Source organism: Danio rerio, chromosome 16 (assembly GCF_052040795.2).
Source record: "Danio rerio strain M-AB ecotype USA chromosome 16, GRCz13ab, whole genome shotgun sequence".
NCBI classification, from domain to species: Eukaryota; Metazoa; Chordata; class Actinopteri; order Cypriniformes; family Danionidae; genus Danio; species Danio rerio.
In genome coordinates this window covers 13819541-13842638 of record NC_141036.1, presented here as the reverse complement: position 1 = coordinate 13842638, position 23098 = coordinate 13819541, and the positions used below count along the sequence as shown (strand labels likewise).

Here is a 23098-nt window from a genome sequence, read left to right as displayed (position 1 = left end):
GTGCAATTAGTAGAATAATAAAAAGCTTGAAGTATCATTATGCATCTCTGCCATTACGTGATCAGAGCACATTACTTTAAGCTGCCATGACACTCTGTGAATTTTTAATCCCACTATTCCAACCTGATTTAGCCTGATGCCACTCAGCGTGTCATTCTCTTCCAGAGTAAAGCAAAAAGAGGAAGAATTTACTTAACGCGACTGACAGCGAGCGAGGCAGGGAGTCAAAGACAGAGAAAGAGAGAGAGAGCGAGACAGCTGGATGGGGGATGGGAAGGCGACAGAAATAGACATTCAGAGGGATAAATAGTTCGCCCCTTCCTCTCACGTCCACTCTCAGATCTCAAAACTCAGCACAGAGGTGCATCATGGGACATCATAGCTCACCGAGATGTAATTCACCTGCTGCTCAAGTCTGTTTCTTTGAGCAGAAACCCAAAACTTCTTTAAGAGAGCAGTTTTTAGTGTTGTGGATGTGACATTGCAGTAAAAACTTTGAAGAATTTATACATTAGACAAAAGTTTGGGAAATGTTATTGCTATAAAATAACTGTTAAAAAGTAGTTAATTATTTAATTTAATCATTTATTTTAGTTGTTTAAATGATGAATATTCAGCTTCATTACTCCAGTCTTCAGAGTCACATGATCCTTCAGAAATCACTCTAATATGAATTATTATTATTATTATTATTGTTGTGGTTGTTGTTAATAGTAATAAAAGCAGTAATGACTGGAGTGAGAATTTCATTTGAAAATACATACAATATGAAACCATTTATTACATTTTTAAAATAAATATTTAACAATTGTTTTTTTACATTTAATGATTGCCGCATTGATTAACAGAATTTAAAAAAAAATTAAAAACTGACCCCAAACTTTTGACAGGTAGTGTATATTACAGTATATTGAAATCTCTGTTTATATTTTTCAAAACAACTGATTGCAGAGTTAAGGGATCAGATAAGTATCAATCAACATGTTTTATATATTAAATGAGAGAAATATACATGTGCTTTGTACACTCAAAAAATGACATTTGCTGTTTGTTCAAACTACTTATTTAAACAGATCTGAAACAACCAACGCAATCTCACACAATTTGTTATTTTTTGTCATATGATCTCATTCGTACATTTTAGTTTAAATCTCCCAATGACAGTTGGGTTTTTGGGCATGGCTGGGTGCCACGTCTCCTTTAAAAAAAAGTGTACATTTTCATACGACTGAACTTCTATGAATTCTGAAAATGACAACGCATAAAATAGTTATGTTTCCTAGTAAGATCAAGCTGGAAACAACACAATACTTGAGTTTTTTTTTTTTTTGATAATTAAACAATTAAAACTAATTGTTTTATGTTCAATCCACTTTATTTGTAAGTTAAATTAATGATAATAATAATAATAATAATAATAATAACTCCTTACATTTATATAGTGCATTTCTTGTCGGCGGGGGAATCTTATCATCCACCACCAGTGTGCAGCCATATTGCACTAGACCGCACACCACACACCTGCTGATTGGTGGAGGATGGTTATGATGTGGGGATGGTTAGGAGGCCATGATAGACAGAGGCCAGTTGGCAGATTTGACCAGGATGCCAGGGTTAAACCCCTACTCTTTTTTTTCGATTTTAAATGACCACAGAGAGTCAGGACCTCGGTTTAATGTCTCATCCAAAAGACGGGGCTCACTGAACAGTATAGAGTCCCCATCATTAAACTGGGGCGTTAGGACCCACGCAGACTGCAGGTTGAGCGCCCTCTGCTGCCTCACTAACACCACTTCGGACAGCAAACTAGCTTTCCCAGGTACTGACCTGGCGCAGCCCTGCTTGGCTTCAGTGGGCAACCATGTGAGAGTTGCAGAGAGCTAGCTGTCGGCTTCCTTTATAATTCCTTCATGTTGTACCAACACCAATTGATTATGTGGAACTTAGTGTTTTTTTTCAATGTGTGTGACCAAAATAGTACGTTTGCAGTAAACAGCATACATAGTAGAAATTCTGTAAATTAAACAGTGCAACACCAAAATACATAGTACCAATCAAAAGGATAATATTTAAACTACTTTATTTGACATTTGTGAATTTATGAGGACAAAGCTTTGTTATGGATGTGACAGATCTAAAATTGGCACTTGTGTGAAAAATGAAAATGATTTAAAAATGTCTACAGATACATTTTTGAGAAAAACAAGTCTACACAACTTAGAAAGTTGTTTTTTGCCATTTTTGCCATTTTTTATGGCAAGGTTGATTTTTGCATTGAATTGCTCACAAATAGCAATCGCATGTGTACCCAATCACAAGTGTTTCAAGCTTCTAACTCATTTATTATCATTCGCGTGGTGCTGTATATTTGTCAGATGCTGGGCATGCAGTCCTAAATTAAGCTGTATGATCCATAAAGTAGCATTGCGCAACATTTTTTTTTGCCAACGTTCCCAGTACAAAGTGTTATAAATGTAGCTTTCATTGCATTGTAATCAATATGTGTTTTTCAGTTCTGCAGTTGAGGATCCAGAACCGAAGACAGCAGAATGAACTTAATGCAGAGGCTGGTGAGTTTGTGTGTTGTTTATGATTTTTTTGATCATTTTGCTTGGCCACAGGCATCTATGAAATTTCTCTTTATGGGGCAGGAAAATCATAATATATTTAATTCACACTTGTCGGAGCAGCTGGAATATGCATTTCACTTCCAAATATTAGCTTTATAACAGCTTGTCTTCACTTTTTTCTTGATATCCTTTCTTTCCATGTTCTGTTTAGGTACAAAGGCCTCAGTTCCTGATAAAACTGGGGACAAAGAAGTCAGCAATAGTTTGGTGAGGCATTATTAATCTACGTCCTAGGAGAAATAGTGAAATGTATGTCCCACAAAATGAAAGTTTATTGTGGAGGATTGTTTGCGCCAAGGAGTTGAGGAATTTAATAGTTTTTCTCAGTTTACCTCTGTCGGGAGTTGTATTTCACAATTTTAACTGTATCTCACAATTATGACTTCCCCCTCACAATTGCAAGTTCATAGCTCACAGTTATTTACTATTTACTTTAAAATCACAAGTCTATAACTTGCAATTGGAAGTTATGAACTTAAAATTGCAAGTTCACATCTTGCCAACCCAAGCTCATTCTGAAAACGTAGTCCTGTGGACGTTTCTGGAGACCGCAAAATACGTCCCTGGAGGTACGTATGGCTGCATTTAATTTTTTTAAGCAAACGCTACGGGGCGGTGTGACGATGTTCCCTTTCGTGCTTACGGGCTGACCGCTTGCCTCCGTGTGGAGGGCTTTCCCGCCGCAATCAATTTGTCCGGTCAGCTCATCGTGTGCGTCGGCGGACATCAAATGCAGAGAGGTGGAGTTGACCACGGCGACTGGGTTCGAGTCCGGGGAAGACCGGTTCCAGAAATCAAAAACAGAATCCAAAAAATAAAGTGAACGGGTTCATAACAGGGTGAGAACGTGGTGAAATCTGAAAATGTGGTGAAAAAACCAGACGAGGGCTTTTCTTTTTCTAGACAGCTTTTCTAAATTGTTGCTCGGGTTTAGGGAAGTGAGCGGGCAGGCGGGTCAGTCGGTAAAACTGGTTGGGTTCAGGGAAGGAGGAGGGTGGGTCTGCCGATTGGCCGGTCGCGCAGTCAATCATTCGGTCAGTCAGACAGCGGCCTCTGATGGGTTCACGCCAGAACAGCGCGGGCGCGAGCGGCACTCGCAAGAGACGTTTGAGATAAGATAAAGCGCACACAGCGGCCTCCTGCGGATTCGCGAAAACAAAAACTGCAATAATACTTACCTCCTGGGACGTATTTCAGGGTCTCCAGAAACGTCCACGGGACTACGTTTTCAGAATGAGCCTGGGTTGCATCTTGCAGGTCTGCCTTTTTTTTGATAGAATTCTGAGTGTACATTTCACTCATCAAAGTTTTTTTTTTTTTTTTCACAACATGTGATAATTGAGACATTTTTTATTTCATAATTGTAATAATATTATTTCAGACTCCTTTTTCCCACAATTGCAAGCTGTAAACTAATAATAATAGTGGCTTTATATTCTCCCAATCTGTTTATTTAGGGCTAAAAACACACCAACAATTTTTTTTACATTTTTCAATTAAATGTCAAAAGTTGGACTTGTTTTCAAGTCTAAAGTTTATATCTTGCAGTAGCAATTAATTTACTTGTAGATGTGGGTTTACATTTCTGATTTAAATATATATATATATATATATATATATATATATATATATATATATATATATATATATATATATATATATATATATATATATATATATATAAACATACACACACAAGTAAAAACAGTGAAACAGCTGAGTAAATAGCGAGTAAATTTTCTTTTGTGGGTGAACTATCCTATCCTATCAAGTCATAACGTGTAACTACCTTTCTTGTTTTTTAACACATGGGGGAAATAAGCTTCCACAGATTATGTGACTGCAACTCTTTCAAACTTAGTTTGAGGGTGAAGTTCCAAACTAAAACACACAATGTCTGTATCTAATGGCTTCCACGCTTGACAGACTCCAGCAGCAGGAGTATGTGTATGCCTGGTTTATATAAAACAGGCTGATGTGAACCAGGGTGCCAGTGTAGATAAGCAAACTACTCAGCGCTGCCAAAACAGCCTGATAACAGACATGAGCTGCTCATCTACCTCTTTAGCATAATTTAATGTTTGTAATTACATCTTTAGTTACTGTCGCAAACTATTAGTATTAGCCGTGAAACACTGTTAGCACAGTTAATTATGATTAGTAAGACAGTAAACAGCAGCTGGTTGAAGATAATTACAGTCAGGAGGTGAAAAATGTAGTCTGTCTTACAGGAGAATGTCAGAACAATCAGCGTTGTTGTTTTTTTTTTTAACTATGTTACAGTAGAAGTTGGACAAATAAAGATTTACAGTATGTTGTTTACTAATGTCAATCTGTCTGGGCTGTTTCTCAATGCAGCAAGATGGATCCACTCAGAAGTCGCCCCCTAGTGGCCTGACTGCTCAAACTGCACCAGGTGATGCATCATCCACAGCCAATATTTCCTGACCTTCAGTCATAAAAGAATACCCCAATACCAGCGCCGAACAAAGCTGTAACCTTAAAGCTGGAATGAGCGGTTTGTCCATTAGCCATTCACACATCCATCGGCCCCCATTCATCAAACAGCTCTTTGTATTTGCAAGTCATTCAGCCGAAGGTCCTTCAGTTCTGCACTTATTATCAGTGGCTTTCTGAATGTCTGAATTGGATTACACAACAACAAACTCTTTTGTAAAAAAAAAAATCGTTCATATCTGTCTTTAAAATATTCCTCCTCCTCTCCTCGCTTATTATAAAGCAGAGCAATTGATCTGCCATTCACATTCCCCATCTTTCAATATCCATTTTGTTCTTTTTCTGATTTCTTGTCCTCACTTTCTCTCTCCGGATGTCTCTCGCTCACAGATAGGAGTTACAGTGGAGCTCACAGGCAGAAGAAGGCTCGTCTGGCTGAAGATCTGACTGAGAAAATCCAGAGTCGGCCTAGACCACTTGAACTCCTGCAGAGGCATATTCTGCCTCCAGAGAACAGTGAGTTATTGACATTAACTGAAACTGAAGTCTCACAAACTGTGCAAGAAGCCAAACTGCATATTTATATGCACAGAAAAACACGCACTCACAAACAAACACTGTTTTTATACTAACATTCGGATAGCATAGAGATGCTAAGCTAGTATGCTAAATGGTTAATCTCTAAAACAGTTCAACTAATATAGATAGCAGATTTGGGTTTTAAATTGCTGTATATAATACTCGCTAGTTTGCCAATAGATATGCTCTTGACTATGGATTTTGACAAAAGTGGACAAGCTCAAACTATTTAGATACACCTGTATTGTTGTTCATTTATTGTTAGACTGACAAAAATGCATCTAAATACCAGAGGCCTGTTGCACAAATCCAGTTTAAGTTTTTAAGATGTTTGGATTTTACCTGGTTTCATCACAGTGACCAACACTGGATCAGCTGTTGATAAAGTGACTTAAACAGTTGAAGTCAGAATTATTTGCCCCCTTTGAATTTGTTTTGTTTCCTTTTTTTTAAATGTTTCTCAGATGATGCTTAACAGAGCAAGGAAATTTTCACAGTATGTCTGATAATATTTTTTTTCTGGAGGAAGTCTTATTTGTTTTATTTTGGCTAGAATAAAAGCAGTTTTTAATTTTTTAATCACTATTTCTAGGTCAATATTATTAGCCCTTTTACGCTATATTTATTTTTTTGATATTCTACAGAACAAACCATCATTATACAATAATTTGCCTAGTTACCCTAACCTGCCTAGTTATCTTAATTAACCTAGTTAAGCCTTTAAATGTCACTTTAAGCTGTATAGAAGTGTCTTGAAAAATATCTAGTCAAATACTATTTACTGTCATCATGGCAAAGAAAAAATAAATCAGTTATTAGAAATGAGTTAATAAAACTATTAAGTTTAAAAATGTGTTTTCTTTAAACAGAAATTGGAGGAAAAAATAAACAGGGGTGCTAATAATTCTGACTTCAATTCCCTAAATCACGTGTGTAAGTTTTACTCCAAATCGAAGCTGTTTAAAAAACATTTCTGAGGGAAAATCTTTTTCTGCCAATAATGTATATTTATATATGAACTGTATTTATTTAAATGTATAATATATATTTCTATAATTTTGAGTTGTCAGTTAATATTACACTATAAATTTATAAACTTTAAGTTAATGTAAATATTTATTTGACAAACTGATGGTCTTCAATTTCTTGTGTTTTGGCGTTTGTTGCATGTCACACATCTAGCTGCATGTGGTCCAGAGCAAATCACGAACTCTGATTTAAATTCTGATTTGGCAGATAATGTTTTTTTTTTTTAAATAATGAAAATAATGTTTTGTGAATGCTAAATCAACTCTGCAAATCCAATTTTGTACAACTGGCTTCATGAAACAGGTGTATCCTAAAAAGCTAGTTCATGAGCTCTCTCATCCTTCATAGACCACATAAATAGTCGGAAAAAAACAAATAAATAACCAAAATAAACCATTAGTCTTCAGTGGTACATTTTATAAAGATATGAGAATACTTTTGTGCTCATATAAAACAGAAATAATGACTTTATTTAACGGTTTCTTCTCCTCAGTGTCAGTATAGAGTGCGCTTTCCTGATGTACACCCTAGATCACAGGTGTCAAACTCAGTTCCAAAAGGGCCGCAGCTCTGCACAGTTTAGTTCCAACCCTAATTAAACACACTTGATCAAACTAATTAAGTCCTTTAGGCTTGTTTGAAACCTACAGGTAAGTGTGTTGGAGCAGGGTTGGAACTACACTGTGCAGGGCTTCGGCCCACCAGGAATTGAGTTTGACACCCCTGCCCTAGATGACCATGGGGCAGTTAATCGGTTTAAAACAAAGCACAAGGGCATCAATAGTGATAAATCAGCAGTCCAACTGAGCGTGACACATAAAGGGCATATCACTCTTGCGAATCTGCACAATATACTGACATTGAGCAGGCTCTGACAAAATCCAGCTAACAGATATATTCCACCATTTGTATAAAAATCTGCAGCATAAAATTAATAGTAAATAGTTAGCCAATTAACAGCATTATTAACATATTTTAATTGTAACGCATATCAGGATTTTCTAATATACAGTACATGAAGTTTTGATTGTATTTGAAGATTTCAGATGCCAAAAACTCCAAGTGTTTCTCCTCAAATGAACAATTATTCTCAGGCTCCTTCGTGTAGTTTCATTAATTTGACTTTTGTGGCAAAGATTAGATTCTTGGCATTGCATTTAAAATAAAATAACAAAACATAAACATAGGATTTTGAGAAAAACTACCATTTTAGAAGAAAGTTTAAGATGTAACTTGTATCTGAACTCTTTAATTGCTTTTTGTATGGTTATATCAGCTTAGTGTGACTAGTGGTTTAACAGTATCTATATTTTTCGAAGCTCGCAGTGCTCAGACATGCAGCATGGTTGTGGTTCGGGTTACCAAACTTCTAGAATCGTCACCACCCACCACATTTACTCCCCAACCCATCCCTGCTCTCCTCCGTTTTTGCTTTCTGTCAGCTCTTCAACTATCCTGTCTAACTGAAGCCAAAAATAAAACAAAATAAATTCATAGGGAAAAAATAACCTCACAAATATGTAAACAAACTTTAGTTGCACATTTTGCACATAACATTTAATCTATAACTAGGGTTGCTGCAGAGAAATTGATACATTTCACCATTTCACCATTTCCTTTACCATTTTCTTTGCCTCAGCTGCTTTATTGCCATCAGATGTCTTTGAAGATGACAACTCCTCTTCTGCCTCTGCATCTCCCGAGCAACTCGGGATGCACCAATCTCCCGGCTTCTCCTCATCATCACCTGGGCAAGGAGGTGACCAATCACTGAGTGATGTGTCACCTGTTGCTACGCCTATCAGTCCAAACAATGTACAGGTATAATGGGCATATAACACCTACACAGTTTTTAAACTAAGTCTATCAATTTAATTTGTCCTTTTATTCTCTTTTATTCACAATTAAACTGTTTAATTTTTAACAATAAAAACAAACATTTGGTCACACTTTTTAATGCTACAGTTCTCAATAATAATAAAACATTAACTATGCCTTTTTAGCTCAATAAACTCTTAATTGGCTTCTTTTTATTCGTTAATAAGGTAGCTATGTTTATGTATTGGGTAGGCCTGAGAATTTAAAATAATATAATGCAGAATATGTACTTTATAAGAATTAATCATAACCACAAAAGAATCATCCTTCTTTAATTTAAGTACTGAAGCAAATAAAATAGCCTCTGTTTTACCTAGGTATAAAGAAAGTGTATTACTAAAAACTAGTTGATATAAACCAAAACTCTTAACTGGGAATTCATGATTTCTTCCAGGGCCCTTTTGTCTTGATGAAATACAAACATTGCGGCATCATCAGCATAAAGATTGAGTTCCTCTGAACATGCTACTTTTTAATCATTAATATATAAAAGATAAAATAATGAACCTAAAATACTTTCTTAAGGAACTCTACAATTTATTGATAAGGTTAGCAGAAAACACCCTTTATGTCAACTCTCTGGCTTCTATCATCCAGATAGGACTGAACCCACTTTATGGTCGCTTTATTAAACCCAATTGCCTTTAATTTATATAATAAAATTTGATGGTCTACAGTGGCAAATGCCTTCTGAAGGTCAAGCAGCACCATCTCACAATATTTGCCACCATCCACAGCACTCCTTATCAGTCATATGTAATATGCATGTCTCGGTAGAATGTAATGGTCTAACACCTGACTGTAGTTCATACAATTTTTTTTTTTACTAATACAGCTGACAATCTGTTTGTCTACATTTTTTTCCTAGAATTTTTTTGACATCATCCCCAAGATTGAAACAGGTCTATAACTAACCTTACCTAGTGTACATTTTTACCTTTTTTATATAAAGGCATAACTCTAGCACTTTTAAAATCACATTGCGTTTTCCTTGTTTAATTGATACATTTAAAATATGTAATAGGGGGCAATCAATTTAACAAAGTCTTTAAAAAAATCTTGCAGGAATATTATAAATTCCAGGAGCCTTATTTAATTTTAACTCACTAATAATTTTTAAAACTTCACTTTCTGTAATTCGTCTCAAAGGAATCCAAAAAACTGTCTCGTTGCCTATACAAAAAATCACTTTATCTTCGTTGTAAATAGCTGGTTGCCCTGGAAGCTGTAATAAACGGACAATATCTTAATAATAGGCAGGTACAGTAATAAGCCAGTAGTTAATAGTGATAATTGGTCTGTATATACCAGTGTTACCAAATATTTCTCTTAATTGAAGCACCAAACCACACTGAGTCAACAAAAAATGCTCCCTGTTCACTTTTAGGTATTTTTGTATTTTTTGCTTTATATTAATGAATATACAGTTGAAGTTTGAATTATTAGCCCCCTGAATTAATAGCCCCCTGTTTATTTTCCTCCCAATTTCTGTTTAACAAAGAGAAGTTTTTTCCCACACATTTCTAAACATATTAGTTTTAATAACTCATTTGTAATAACTAATTTATTTTATCTTTGCCATGATGACAGTAAATAATATTTGACTAGATATTTTTCAAGACATTTCTATACAGCTTAAAGTGACATTTAAAGACTTAACTATGTTAATTAGGTTAACTAGGTTCTAAAAAATTAAAAACTGCTTTTACTCTAGCCAAAATAAAACAAATAAGACTTTCTCCAAAAGAAAAAAATATTATCAGACATACTGTGGAAATGTCCTTGCTCTGTTAAACTTCATCTGGGAAATATGTAAAAAAAAAAAAGAAAAGAAAAAAAAGAAAAAGAAATTCAAAGGGAGGCCAATAATTCTGATTTCAACTGACATTTAAATCGGTTTGGTGCAGCTAGTGGGTCAGAAAATACCTCTAAGTTCAGGTTAAAAGGCTGGAAGGCGGTTACTCAGAATTTTCACCATTACAGACTCATTTTTATTTTTTTTACAGCAGTGTAGATTGGCGTTGCTCCCGGCAACCGAGTGCATCAGCCAACCAATGACCATGACAGTAACGGGGTCAAACTCCATAACAACTGGGAGACCCAAAGGGATGTACATGCCCTCCCAGACACCACCCCTGCTGCCAAAGGTACAGAGAATTAAAATAATGATTTGTTTTGCTTCTCGCCCCATTTCATCCTTCATTATTTCTCTCATCTACTAGATAATGTCATTTTTCCAAATTATGTTAATCACATTTTCGCTTTGTTTGCCTCAAGACCGCACAGCCTCCAGCTCCACCTTCTCATTCCATTCTGGGTGGGTCCTTAAATTCATCCCGCCCTTCACGACCACGGAAACCTCGCGATTCAAAGCCTAAAATGAGGAAACTGAAATACCATCAGTACATTCCTCCAGATCAAAGGACTGGGACTGGAAGCGGAGCTGCAAATGCTTCGCAAAAAAATAACAACAGTCAGGTTCCGGCCACTGATTCCTCATACTCGCACCTCTTGCAACAACAGCAGGTGTTCTTACAACTACAAATTCTCAACCAGCAACAACAACTCCCTGTGACAAACAGGTAATCCTCCAAACAAAACACTCATGGAAAAATGCATGATTTGTACAGCTAAAGCCCTGTGCATGCTCTATGATTGGTATTATTTTCATATTTTCCTAAAATATAACTGAAATTCTGAATAAAATCCAGAATCACTCTTTTATGTCAGCCTTACCCTCAAAAATATTTGGACTAGGTGGCAGTATAGAGTAAAAAGCAAGAATGTAAAACCGTCATATACAGTTTGGAAGCTGTAGTTCTCATTTGCATCAACCTGCATCACCTTTCCCTAATTCCAAATAAGATAAGTAGTGTAATGTAATCTAGCATTAAATGAATAAAGGCCAACTGATATGATCAAAATCAAAATCACAGCTAAAATTGTATTCTTGCTACTCCTACCCCTTTTCCACCAAGGTAGTTTGAGTGCTGGTTCAGAGCCAGAACCTTGCTCCAAATTGCTACTTTGCCTTTCGACACCCAAAGCAATCTGACCAAGAAATATTGCCTCTCTAGTAGCACCTTATCATTGCTGAGCTAGAAGTTAGAACCATTTGAGTCAGGGGATAAGGTCAGTAATAGCAGCGAACATTATGCTGAACACATTATCGCTTCTTGGGTGCACTTACACTATTATCCTAACCGTGCCCATGCTCGCTCCCGGTTTGTTTTACAAGTGTTAGTGCTCTGAATCGGGCCCAGACACGATTCAGTTGGCCATCCCCAGGCCTGGTTGGAAGAGGAATGCCAGAGCGCGGTTTGGTTGGTACGTTTGCAGTGTAAGTACAAAGCATGCCTGAAAGCGAAACTAAAGACGTGACGGAAGGTGAAAACCTCCTAATACGTGCGGCACGAGGGCTTTTATGATAATTTATAAGAGTCAAATGTTGTGGATTTGTTCAGCAAAATATTTGACTGCAGGGTTCAACGCTAAGGATTTTTTGTACTGGTCTGATTGGGCCAGTGGTTCAGATTTTTACTTGTCCTGCCAATATTTTCACTGGCCCCACCAAAAAAAGGGAAGTTAATAGCTATATTTTAGCAGCATATTTTAAATAATATGTCAAAAATAAAGTCTGTGAATCTACAATTTTAATACTTAAAAAAATTAATTAAAGTGTTATGCAAACAAAAAGAGTAGTATGGAAAATGTGGAGGTATTTTATTACAGTTGAAAATTATTTAACAAAAGATGGCTGACTTGTCAAACTGATGGCAAACTGTGCAAAACATCACATTTTTTTTGTCGCGTTGTTCACATGTAAATGTCTGCTTCCAAGACATTAGAAATTGACATTTTCTTTTAGCCTTCTCTGTACTGGTTGTTACCAGGTTATGGAAAAAAATTGCATGCTCAAAACATCAAATCAGATAAGAGGAACCGGAAAGCAATATGGTGTTTACGACATCACAGAGAAGGTAATGTTTAAAGACTTAAACGCACAAACTTAAAATCCACGCAATTGACAAATAGTCGCAGACAAATTAAATGTTAGTGACAAGGCAGTACTGTCCCAATCGGGCCAGTAATGATCCTGTCTACTGTACCAAGCGTCTCTCACGCTGGCCCTGGGCCACCGGGCAGTCCTTATTGTTGAGCCCTGGACTGCATGCCACTGCATCCTAAACAACTAAAAATAATACAAATAAATACAGCTAAAGCAATGTCCATTGTGCTGTCCAAGAGCACTTCTCTGAACAACAGTGATCGATTACGTAAGCGTGCTCCGGTTCAGACAGTAAAGATGTAGTGTGAGTGCAGGCCGACAGGGGGAGAGTGGAGGGGGGACAAGTGCTTCGGCACGGTTCAAGGCAACTTTACTTAGTGTGACAGCGCACTGCATGAACATGCTATTCTTACTTGTATTCTGAGTCTCTTGCAAATGGTGGGTGCATGAACATGTTATTGTCACTTGTAAAATCTGTATATACACAGATTCATTGTGTAGGTTCACAAAGTTATAGCATTTAAAACAATGCATTGTTTATGCTGTGTTTGTATTTGGCACTTCCACATTTGTGTTGTTGGGAAAAATTAGATGTATGCAGTGACATCAGACCTGGCTCTAGAAAGTGGAAAAGCAAAGAAGTTTTTAAATGGCCAGCTTCGAACGGACAATAGCACTGGCTCTGAACTATCTGGTTTGTGTTGGTGGAAAAGGGAAAGTCTCTAGGTTAAATGGTAACACAGTGGAATCAAAGAGTAATTCATAAAATTATGTTATTCATCCAATCAATAGTGAGAACAATTTGAAGACTTCTGGATCTACACCTCAGAGTTCTCCTCAGTCTGCAACACCATCAACAAACCCTTCTACTCCTGATACAAGTCCCATCCACCAAGCAGAGTTACTGCCTTCAAACCTTGATGACTTGACGGTAAGAACTGGTTAAGATGACCAATCCTGCTCCAAAATGGCAATCCTGCTCAATTCGGCTATAGCCAACAGATTTTTAAGGCATGGGGTTTTAAGTAATCCCGAACACCTTGATTAGTTGGTTTAGGTGTGTTTAATTAAGGTTAGTAACCCAGTAGTAAAGTGGCCCTCCAGAAGCAGGTTTGAAGACTCATGGTCAAGTTTAAGGCAGTTCAGTAAAATTCATGAAGGATCACTGTTTTGAAATTTCGGCTCCAACCATGGTTAAACAGACCAGATGTTCAAGGCTCACTAGAAACTCCTAGGCATCTGGTTGGAATTAAATCTAATGTTATGTTGACCCCCAGGAGCAGGATTAGACTGTTTTGCTCTGGATTGTTTGGTCTTCAAACTGTTTGCATGCATAAGTTTTGTGTAGAACATTGAAAGTATTTCTCCCTCTTTTCAGGTGTCAGTTCTTCGTCAACAGCTGCGTAAACGTGGACTCCCAGTTTCTGGCACCAAGCCGGCACTTTTGGAGAGACTCCGTCCCTTCCAAATGCCTCGTCCCCCATTAACCCCTGCTCCACTTTGCCAATTAGGGGCCACACTAGATCAGTCCCACCCTGCCAGCCTAAACCTAAGCCCCACCAGCATAGACACCTCCTCCAATTCCACTTACACAGGTTTAGCCGAGCCAAGCTTAGCTAGTGATGGTTTCCTAACTTCTCCCTCTTCTGCTGGCTCCAGCCCTACTTTGCATACATCATCCCCTCAAATGCCCTCTGGTGCAACATGGAGACCAGGCCAGGCAGTAGATGAACTCAGTGTAGAGCTGGAAATGAGAGAGAGGATCAGGAGCAGACCCAGAGATGGAGCAAAGGACACTCAGGTGAGTAAGGATGCCTTTCCTGATTCTGATGTTTTCTTATTGACTTTATTCGTGCTATATCAGTTTCTTTTCGTTTTCAAGCATTTATTGTGCTGTTCCTTCCTTCTGCTTTGTCCAGCTGTGTGGAAGTTCCCTTCATCCGTTCCTGCAACAGGAGCCAGGGTGCAACAGAGGGAAAGCAGAAACAGGTGGACAGGAACTGCTCTTTACATACTGCAGTGGTGATGGAAAAGTAAGCACTTTGAGTGTTGGGAGTTTTGGGATGTGGCATGAAAATATAATGGGGGTACATTATCTGTTAGATATTTCGTAGCTCATGAGATAAGTAATATTAGCACAAAAAAAAAAAAAAACAGAATTTACTATGCATAGACATCAGTAATCAAATTATTTACCTTAATCTGAATAGGACTAGTGGCATGGTGGCCTCGCAGCAAGAAGGTTGCTGTTTCGAGTCCAAGCTGAACCAGTTGGTATATCTGTGTGGTATTTGCATGTTCTTCCCATTTTCCTGTGGGTTTCCTCCAGATGCTTCAGTTTCCCCCACAGTCCAAAGACGTGGTATATTGGGTAAACAAAATTGTGTGTGACTGCGAGAATGTATGGGAGTTTCTCAGTACTAGGTTAGAGATAGGGTTAGGGTAGGGGTAGGGTTAGGGTTGGGAGTGTTCTAGTACTGGGTTGTGGTTGGAAGGGCGTCTGCTGTGTAAAACATATGCTGGAATAGTTAATTCCGTTGGGGTGACCAGGGGTGCAAGTAGGGGTAAGATTAGGATGATTTTAAGTGCCCACGCCATTTTGGGGCCCCCAGCGTTACTATTAGGGGGCCCAATTTTCGCTCTTCACTTTCTTCCATGACACTACCAGAATGTTGTCATAGGGCCCGTGCCGGCTAGTGGCGCCCTTGGTGGTAACCCCTGATAAATAAGGAACTAAGCTGAAGGAAAATGAATGAATAAATGAATAAGACTACTCATTCATTCAATCATTTTTCTTTTCGGCTTAGTCCCTTTATTAATCTGGGGTTGTTACAGCGGAATGAACCGCCAACTTATCCAGCATGTGTTTTACGAAGCGGATGCCCTACCAGCTTCAACCCATCACTGAGAAAGATCCATACACACCCATTCACACACATAAACTACGGACAATTTAGCTTACCCAATTCACCTGTACCGCTTGTCTTTGGACTTGTGGGGAAAGGTAACCCACACGGACACAGGGAGAACATGCAAACTCCACACAGAAATGCCAACTGACCCAGTCAAAGCTCGAACCATCAACCGTCCAGCTGTGAGGTGAACTACTACCCACTGCGCCACTGTGCAGCCCTGAATAAGACTATAATATGATTAAACATCACCACATGACACTATCCAATGTTTCCTTTAAAGTTTCACTCATCATAATTCATGTTCGTAAAGGGTACTATATGAATTTAGTATGTTTTATTTTTAGTTTATCGACACTTGAACTGCAGTTCATTTATTTAAATGAGCAAACAAATGGTGACAGATATAAATTCTCCAGCAACAGGCCTTCTCTGCTCTTTAATGGGACATATAGAGGACTACTGCACATGTCTTAATTTAATTTGTTTACTTTGATATTGACTTTTTAACTGGATCAAAGTAATCTAAAATCTGATTACATATTAGATTCTTAATCAGAGCATTATCCTAATCATATTAATGTCCACTGAAACATACTTATTGAGATACATTTCTTTCTTTATTGTTATTCTTAATATTAGGTAAACTGCTGTCAGCTTTGTGATGCAATTGGGCAGGACTTTGATTTGCCAATGCAAATCACTGCCAGTCCAGCACAAGCATCACCCACTGTCCGCAGTTTGGAAGAGGAACTACAGGAGGCCATTCAAAGAGTGCAGGTGAGTGTTTACGAGTTTATGTGCCGTCTGCTGTTGACAATTCCTTCAATATGCAACTATTGATGAATTGATCGCTGTTCATTAACAATGAGCACTGACGTTCAACTTCCTGTCCATTCTTCTTTCACCATGTAAGATGGACCCTTCTCAATCCATAGATGACATTTTGGATGTGAATATTGGTGGTTCAGGTAAGTAAAACTTGACTAGTGGATTAAAATTTAAGAGTATTTCTGAAAATGATCTGAAGAGAGACAGCAATTATGACACTTTTAAAATCACTGACAGCTGGTTGTGGATGACAAATAGGTTAAGATTAGGGGTGTGACGAGACGCATATCAACCCGAGGTAGGGCATGAGACTGGGTTCACAAGGATGAGATTTTTAGACTTTAAAGAAATTCTCAGTGAAAAAATATATAATAAAATATAGTATTTTATTCAAAAAAATAAATAAATAAATAAATAAATTTAGGTGCATTTTGAAAACACACTGCAATATTTTTCCCACAAACTCAACCGCAAGTAATTGTACAAAAACTACTAATAGCATAAATAAAACAAACATTCTTTTAAGTGCAACCTATGAGTGCAGTAATTCACTATAATCAAAACAGTGCTCTCTAGAAACTCATAGGACTATACTTGAAATGTGTACTATACAGAATAGCCTAAGAGTGCTTTCTCATCTATAGTTCGGTTCATTTGGTCCGGACCAAGGGCAACAAATGGTACCTTTTTTGCCGTTTTGGGTACTTTTCACACCACACTGATTAATTTGGTCCGAACCAGTTGAAAAGAACTAAAATGCAGTCATGTGACAAAATTCACATCACTTATTGGCCAGATGTTATTGAAAGTATTTTCTAAACTGCTTTTCAATTGGTCAGAATTTACATGCGGGAAAATGCCAATGGAACTCATGCAGGTAAACAAACTGGCAGACACAAAATAGCCCCTTTCACACAGTGATACCGGTAAATATCTGGAAAATTTCTGGAATGACTTTACCGGTAAGTTCAAAAAAGCGCTGTTCACACAGGCGAGAACCTTACGGATTTTTTCTGGAAAGGGCCATTCACACATCCATTCCAAAATACCGGTAAATTCTGACATCATTAACCTGAAATGAGCTCTAAACGGCTGCGCTTGTATTTGTAAACATTTGACTACATTACAGCCTCTGTGGATGGATCAGTATTGTGAACAACTCCGATAAAAACATATAGAGAAACACTTTCACATGTTGAGATGTACATGATATGTGTGTGTGCTGGCGCTCACAGGCTGTTTCACGGGCACACGCAAAGCTTGAAGGTAAACAAACAACGGTTTATCATAAGCATCTTATCGATAATTATTTATACAGTTGGTATTAAGATGAACATATAAACGTGATCTGACTAACTTCTAGCAGCTAAGTGTGTCTGGGAAAATATTCAGAGGCTTTTATTCTCCTAAACCGCGCGGACGTAAATGCGTCTGACTGTTCTGATTGGCTAACGCAGACGTCTCACGTCAGCACGGTCTAGACGTGAACACGCGCTTTCCGGCAATCTTCCATCGGCGTTCACACAGCGCAGCATTCCGGCAAATTACCGATAATGTTATAACTTCTCTTTCCGGAAAATAGCCAGAACGAATTTACTGGTATTTTTAAAAAGGGCCTGTTCACACATACAGACCTTTCCGGACAATTGCCAGTAATTTTGATCTGTATGTGTAAAAGGGGCTAATGTCTCTTACTATGGAGGGATGACTGCGCTGGCTGATTGGATCTCTGGTTATAGTATATTATATAGTTTGTATACATCACTTTAGATAACCTATACATTTCGAGAATGAAGCGCGGCTGCTGCTGGAAAACAATGTTTTAATGCATTGTAAACAATGAACGCGCATCGCAAGTCACTTCAGGAGGAGGTGTAAATTAATTTAACCAAACTGTGACATGGTCATCTTCTGAAAAAATTACCAACGGTCCATCAGGTAATGTTTTTCCTCTCTTTCTCTTTGTTTAAAAATATTGGTAAAGCACTGTCAACAGAGATTCTTTCTCTACATCCCAGTGCATCGGCTACAGCAGCTAGATTAGTCCAAAAAGGTGCAGTACTTTTTGCGGTTGTGTCTGTTCTAGTTCGGATCATGTTTTCCTCCAGGCTTCGTTTGAAATCGTACCAAGACCACCTATTCAAGGAGGTCTCAGTGCGCTTTTTTAGTCTACATTCACACCTGCCCAAACGAACCACACCAATAGGGAAAACAAACTCTAGTGAGATTCAACCAATCTAAATATGGCAGGTTTGAAAACACCCTTACAAAAGGTCATGTTATTGTTGTTTTTTAATTTATTTTGGACATTTTTGTTTCTTTATTGGTATATGAACATCTGTAGAGAGTAAGCAAAGTTGGAGAGAGAGTGGGGATGGGATTGGAAAAGGTCCACAAGCCTGGAGCCAATGTGCAGGACTTCGAGATGCCTAGTGCTGCTGCAAAAAAGCTTTTCTTACTTTGATTTTTTGTCTCATTTCTAGTCCAGATGTCAAAAGGTGTTAAACCAAGAAGCGTTTTCTAGACATGCAAATAAAATGCAAATAATACGGCAACATTTTAGGTTTTACCTTAAAACATACAAAATAATCTGCCAATGGTGTAAGCAAAATAATCTAGTTTTTCCTTTTGACTTCAGATAATTTAGCTTTCCTCATTGGCAGATTATTTTGCTTGTTTTAGGGAAATACTCACTTAATTTTAACATATTATTTCTTAAAACAAGACAATATGTTTTGCTTGTCCAGAAAATGCTTCTTAGTTTAGAAGTTTTTAGATATTTGGACTAGAATCAAAACAAAAAAGTAAGAAAAGTATTGTTTGCAGTGCCTGCTCTCCTGACGCAAGCGGTTCTGACGCAAGCGGTTACTTCTAGCCCAGCAGTGTTTTACTGCTACTTAAGAATCACTTTTCCAAGTTCATATTGGCTATTTTGACTGTCAAAGAAAAGTAACCGATTTGGAACTGATTTCACACCAATCTCAGCCAGATGTCGTGAGGCTCATCAGATTTCCTCACACCCATACTTAAGATCCATCAAACATCTTTAACACTGTGAATTCACCATTAAATTATTTTGTTATCTTTTCAGATAACTCTTCGCTCGTCACAGACATCCAATCAGCCGCTCTCGTCGTCTCAGGCTTCTCCTCTGCCCTACAGCCTGACCAATCACAGTCCACCAAGCGGCAAAAAGATGACAACTTCCTGTCGTCTCCTTTATGCTCTTCGCTTCTTTTAGAGCTTCCTCCCTCACCTAACAACACTTCAGCCCTCTGTCCGACCCCAGCTCCGCTTCCCCCTCCCCCCATCTGCACCACTCCACCATCAACCTCCCTGTCCAGGAAAAGAAGGTCAGAGGTCCCCGCTTTTGACCCCGCTGATTGGCTGGAGACCTTGACCTCTGGTCTGCATCCACTAACGCCCCCTGCCGCCCCGTTTCTTGAGAGCGACTTTGGCCTCGACTCGGACCTAAACGTCAACAGGGTCCTGGACCTGATGGTGGAGCAATGGTGAAGAAGGGGGCGTAGTGTGTCTGTATGTGCTTGTGGCTAATTGGATGCATGATTGGAAATGAAGCACCTTTCAAATCCTGTACACCCCCCTCGTTCGTTCCTCCGGTTCTGCATCCATCTCTGTCAACTGATGTGACCAAACAGATCTGACTGGTGTAGCCTCTGCTCCACGCAATGTCGAGAGTAGGAGGGAAGTGAAAAGAAGAGGTATGCTTTGGTAATTCGTTCAGAAAGATCCACAAAGAGCATGTGCACATAAGTCACGCTTTCACAATGACTTTTTATAAAAGCTTAAAAAATGAAAAAGAATATATTATACCAAAAAAATGTCACGGGTTTCCCTATTGATTTGCCTCTTGCTTCAGTGCCAGACAAACTGTCGGCATGTGGCAACTGCGCGGAGCGGCGGGAGCTTCAAACAATCTGTGTGTGTGTATTTGCAGGGAAGTGTATGCGCTCCCTGTGTGTGTGAGCACGCTTCTCTTGGCTGCTTTATCTGCGCGCGAGCGTGTGTGTTTGTGTTGGCACGCACACACTTGCCAGCATGTTCTGTATCTACAATTTCAATGCACCCTAAATGAGGTGCCTAAAGCATCCAAACGCACTTGTTTCTGTTTATACTGGTGTACATTTTTCCATTTAGTATCAAGTTATGTTCTGCCTTGCCTGGATTAGCGCATTCTAGCCCAAACGCAGTGGCCTAACAACAGATCCTCTGAAGATTGTGCCAATACAGTGCAAAAATATGCTGGTTTGAAGCCAGTGTGCACCTTCAGTTGGATTAAAAAGAAGATGTGTCTTTAAAAAAAGCCCAATGTAATTATGTTGGATTATCTAAAGGCTTTAGAGCAGATTGATGCAGTCTGCTACACACACACACACACAAAACATTGTACACTCTCAGAATTAAAGGTACAGGAACTATCACTGGGGCAGTATCTTTCTCAAAAGATACATATTTGTACCTGAAGAGTGCAGAATAGTACCTCAGAGGAACTTTTTAAGTACATTTGAACATTAATATGGACCATTGAAGTACCATTGTGGACTCTTTGGGTACAAGTATCTTTTGAAAAGGTACTGCCCCAGTGACAGCTCCTGTACCTTTATTTCTGAGTGTTTGAAGTGATTGTTCAACCACAACTGTTTATCTTTTCATAATGGGACCTATTTAAAATCGTCTGCCATTGTTGTTCATAGACATTTGACCTTTCGGCTGCCTGTTGCTTTAATGCATTATTCTGGACAAAGCAGGACATTACTCAATGCAATATACTTCCATGAAAGGGCACAGGGATAAAGCGTATTCAAATGTCCAAAAGAAACTGAAACATGAACTCGTTATTCTTTCCCAGTCTTATATGTGAACGTGTACGTGTAAATAGGACAACGTGTTTGATAATCAAATGTATTGTCCTGAGTTCAGTGTGCAAACAGGTGCTGGAGAATCACAGCATTTGTGCAGCTGGGCCTTGTTGGTTCTCAGAGGATTTTTTTTTTTTTGTATGTGACCCTTTTAAAGCATCCATGGTTTCTTTTTAAGCCACATGACTCAGTATGTCAATGACCAACCAACCAAAAAGCAAACATATTAAGCGTTTGATTGCCTATATTGACTCATTCACTGATTTATTTATTGAATAATTTATTAAAACGGTCAACTATCTATGTCCAAGTCATGTAAAATACTTAAAGTAGTCCAATTAAAGTCTTAATTGATCTTCCCGACTGTATCTGTTTCTTTGTGTGTGTTTTTTTTAACAGTATACGTATTTAGATCTGATAAACACTCTATTTATTTTCTTCTGTTCTCAGATTTTCACCAATAAGGTTATCAAGGGCTCTATTTTAAGGATCTAGACTCAAAGTCTGAAGCACATGGCGCAAAAAGCATTAAATGTGTGTTTGAATCCACTTGTGTTATTTTAAGGATGGAAAAATGCGCTTTGCGTCCTGGCGCATGGTCTAACAGGGTTGTGCTTATTCTCTTAATGAGTTATGGGTAGAGCCAGACAGAATCTGCTGACGTTTTTTTGCTATTTTTGTGGAGAATTTTGGTAAAAATCCGCGGATTTCTGTGGAATTATTTTGGGAGTATCATAACTAAAACCTTTATATGTGAAATAAAAAAGTAATACCTTTTTATATTTTATTTAATGCTTAAAATCCAAATCCAATTAGATCCACTTTATTTGGTAAACAAAGCAACTTTCTCATACAATGCAGAAACTAAAAGACAGAAAATATTACTGCACAAACTACATTGTGCATAAATCAGATGAAAATTTTCATATTAGTTAATAATATTACTGTAATTAATAAAAAAACTGAATAAATACAGATTTACACACATTTACTCAGGTTAATAAACAGAATTAATGATGGGCTGAACATCTGCGGAATTCTGTGCACGTAGATTCCATGTGGGCCAAGTTATGGCTGTGTTTTGAGCATAACATGCATTAAACCAATCAGAGTCGCTTCTCTCTTTCTTTTTAAGAGTCAGTTGCATCACACATGGCACATTTGCTATTTACATGCACTGTAAAAAAAAAAAAAAATCAGTAATTTTACGGTTTATTTCTGGCATCTAGGGTGACAAAATAAAATGTGAAAAATACGGAAAAAACATCCGTTAAATTACAGAATTCACAGTAAAATAACAGATATTAAATTACAGAAATTTACCAGAAATTTAAATCCAAGGAAATTCCAGTAATTTAATATCTGTTATGTTACGGTAAGTTTCTATAATTTAATGGCCGTTATTTAACTTTTTTTTTTCGCCACCCCAGCTGCCGGAAATAAACCGTAAAATTACGTTTTTTTTTTGTTTTTTTTTAAGATTGGCGGACTTTGTGAGAGTAAAAACTGAACGATTCACTTGTAAAAAAAACAGTTAAAATAGACCATCTGGAGCACGAGGATAAAGATTTAGCCTCTTCCATTCGGCCTCTTTACTTTCTCTTTACTTTTGTGGTGTAAGTAAACGGTGAAAACACTCCATGTAAGACACTCATAAAATAAATAATACTGCTAATAATAATAACATTATACAAATGCAAATTGTCATGAATAAACTGAACTAAGCTCCCTGACAAGAAGAAGGCATAGGGGCAGTGGTTTTTATATTAATGTAGAAAATAATCATTTTTAATCCTTTAATTTCTTTCATGTGTAACAATATTTGTGTAATGCTATACATCCTGTGTGTCTTAAACAACGTATAAGCGTTTGGAACTGCACAGGCGCATAACT

General features: G+C 37.8%; 1 protein-coding gene across 5 annotated transcripts in view; it reads left to right on the top strand.

The window, feature by feature from the left end:
* si:dkeyp-69b9.3 overlaps nt 1-21564 on the top strand; it is a 37848-nt gene extending 16284 nt beyond the window's left edge. The window contains exons 3-16 of one of the 5 annotated variants that reach the window (XR_015511131.1): nt 2514-2570; nt 2782-2837; nt 4989-5046; nt 5478-5603; nt 8335-8516; nt 10580-10720; nt 10851-11155; nt 13375-13513; nt 13961-14383; nt 14502-14615; nt 16137-16274; nt 16411-16465; nt 19417-20732; nt 20936-21564. Coding sequence is in view for 1 of the 5 variants with exons in the window: in XM_087286760.1 (XP_087142886.1) it covers nt 2514-2570; nt 2782-2837; nt 4989-5046; nt 5478-5603; nt 8335-8516; nt 10580-10720; nt 10851-11155; nt 13375-13513; nt 13961-14383; nt 14502-14615; nt 16137-16274; nt 16411-16465; nt 19417-19841 (2219 nt within the window). In the remaining 4 variants the exon portion in view is untranslated. Of the gene's footprint in view, nt 1-2513; nt 2571-2781; nt 2838-4988; nt 5047-5477; nt 5604-8334; nt 8517-10579; nt 10721-10850; nt 12024-12733; nt 13514-13960; nt 14384-14501; nt 14616-16136; nt 16275-16410; nt 16466-19416 lie in introns of all 5 variants that reach the window. The other 4 variants (XR_015511132.1, XR_015511130.1, XR_015511133.1 and 1 more) reach the window with 4 other exon arrangements.
* Nucleotides 21565-23098: the final 1534 nt, after the last annotated feature.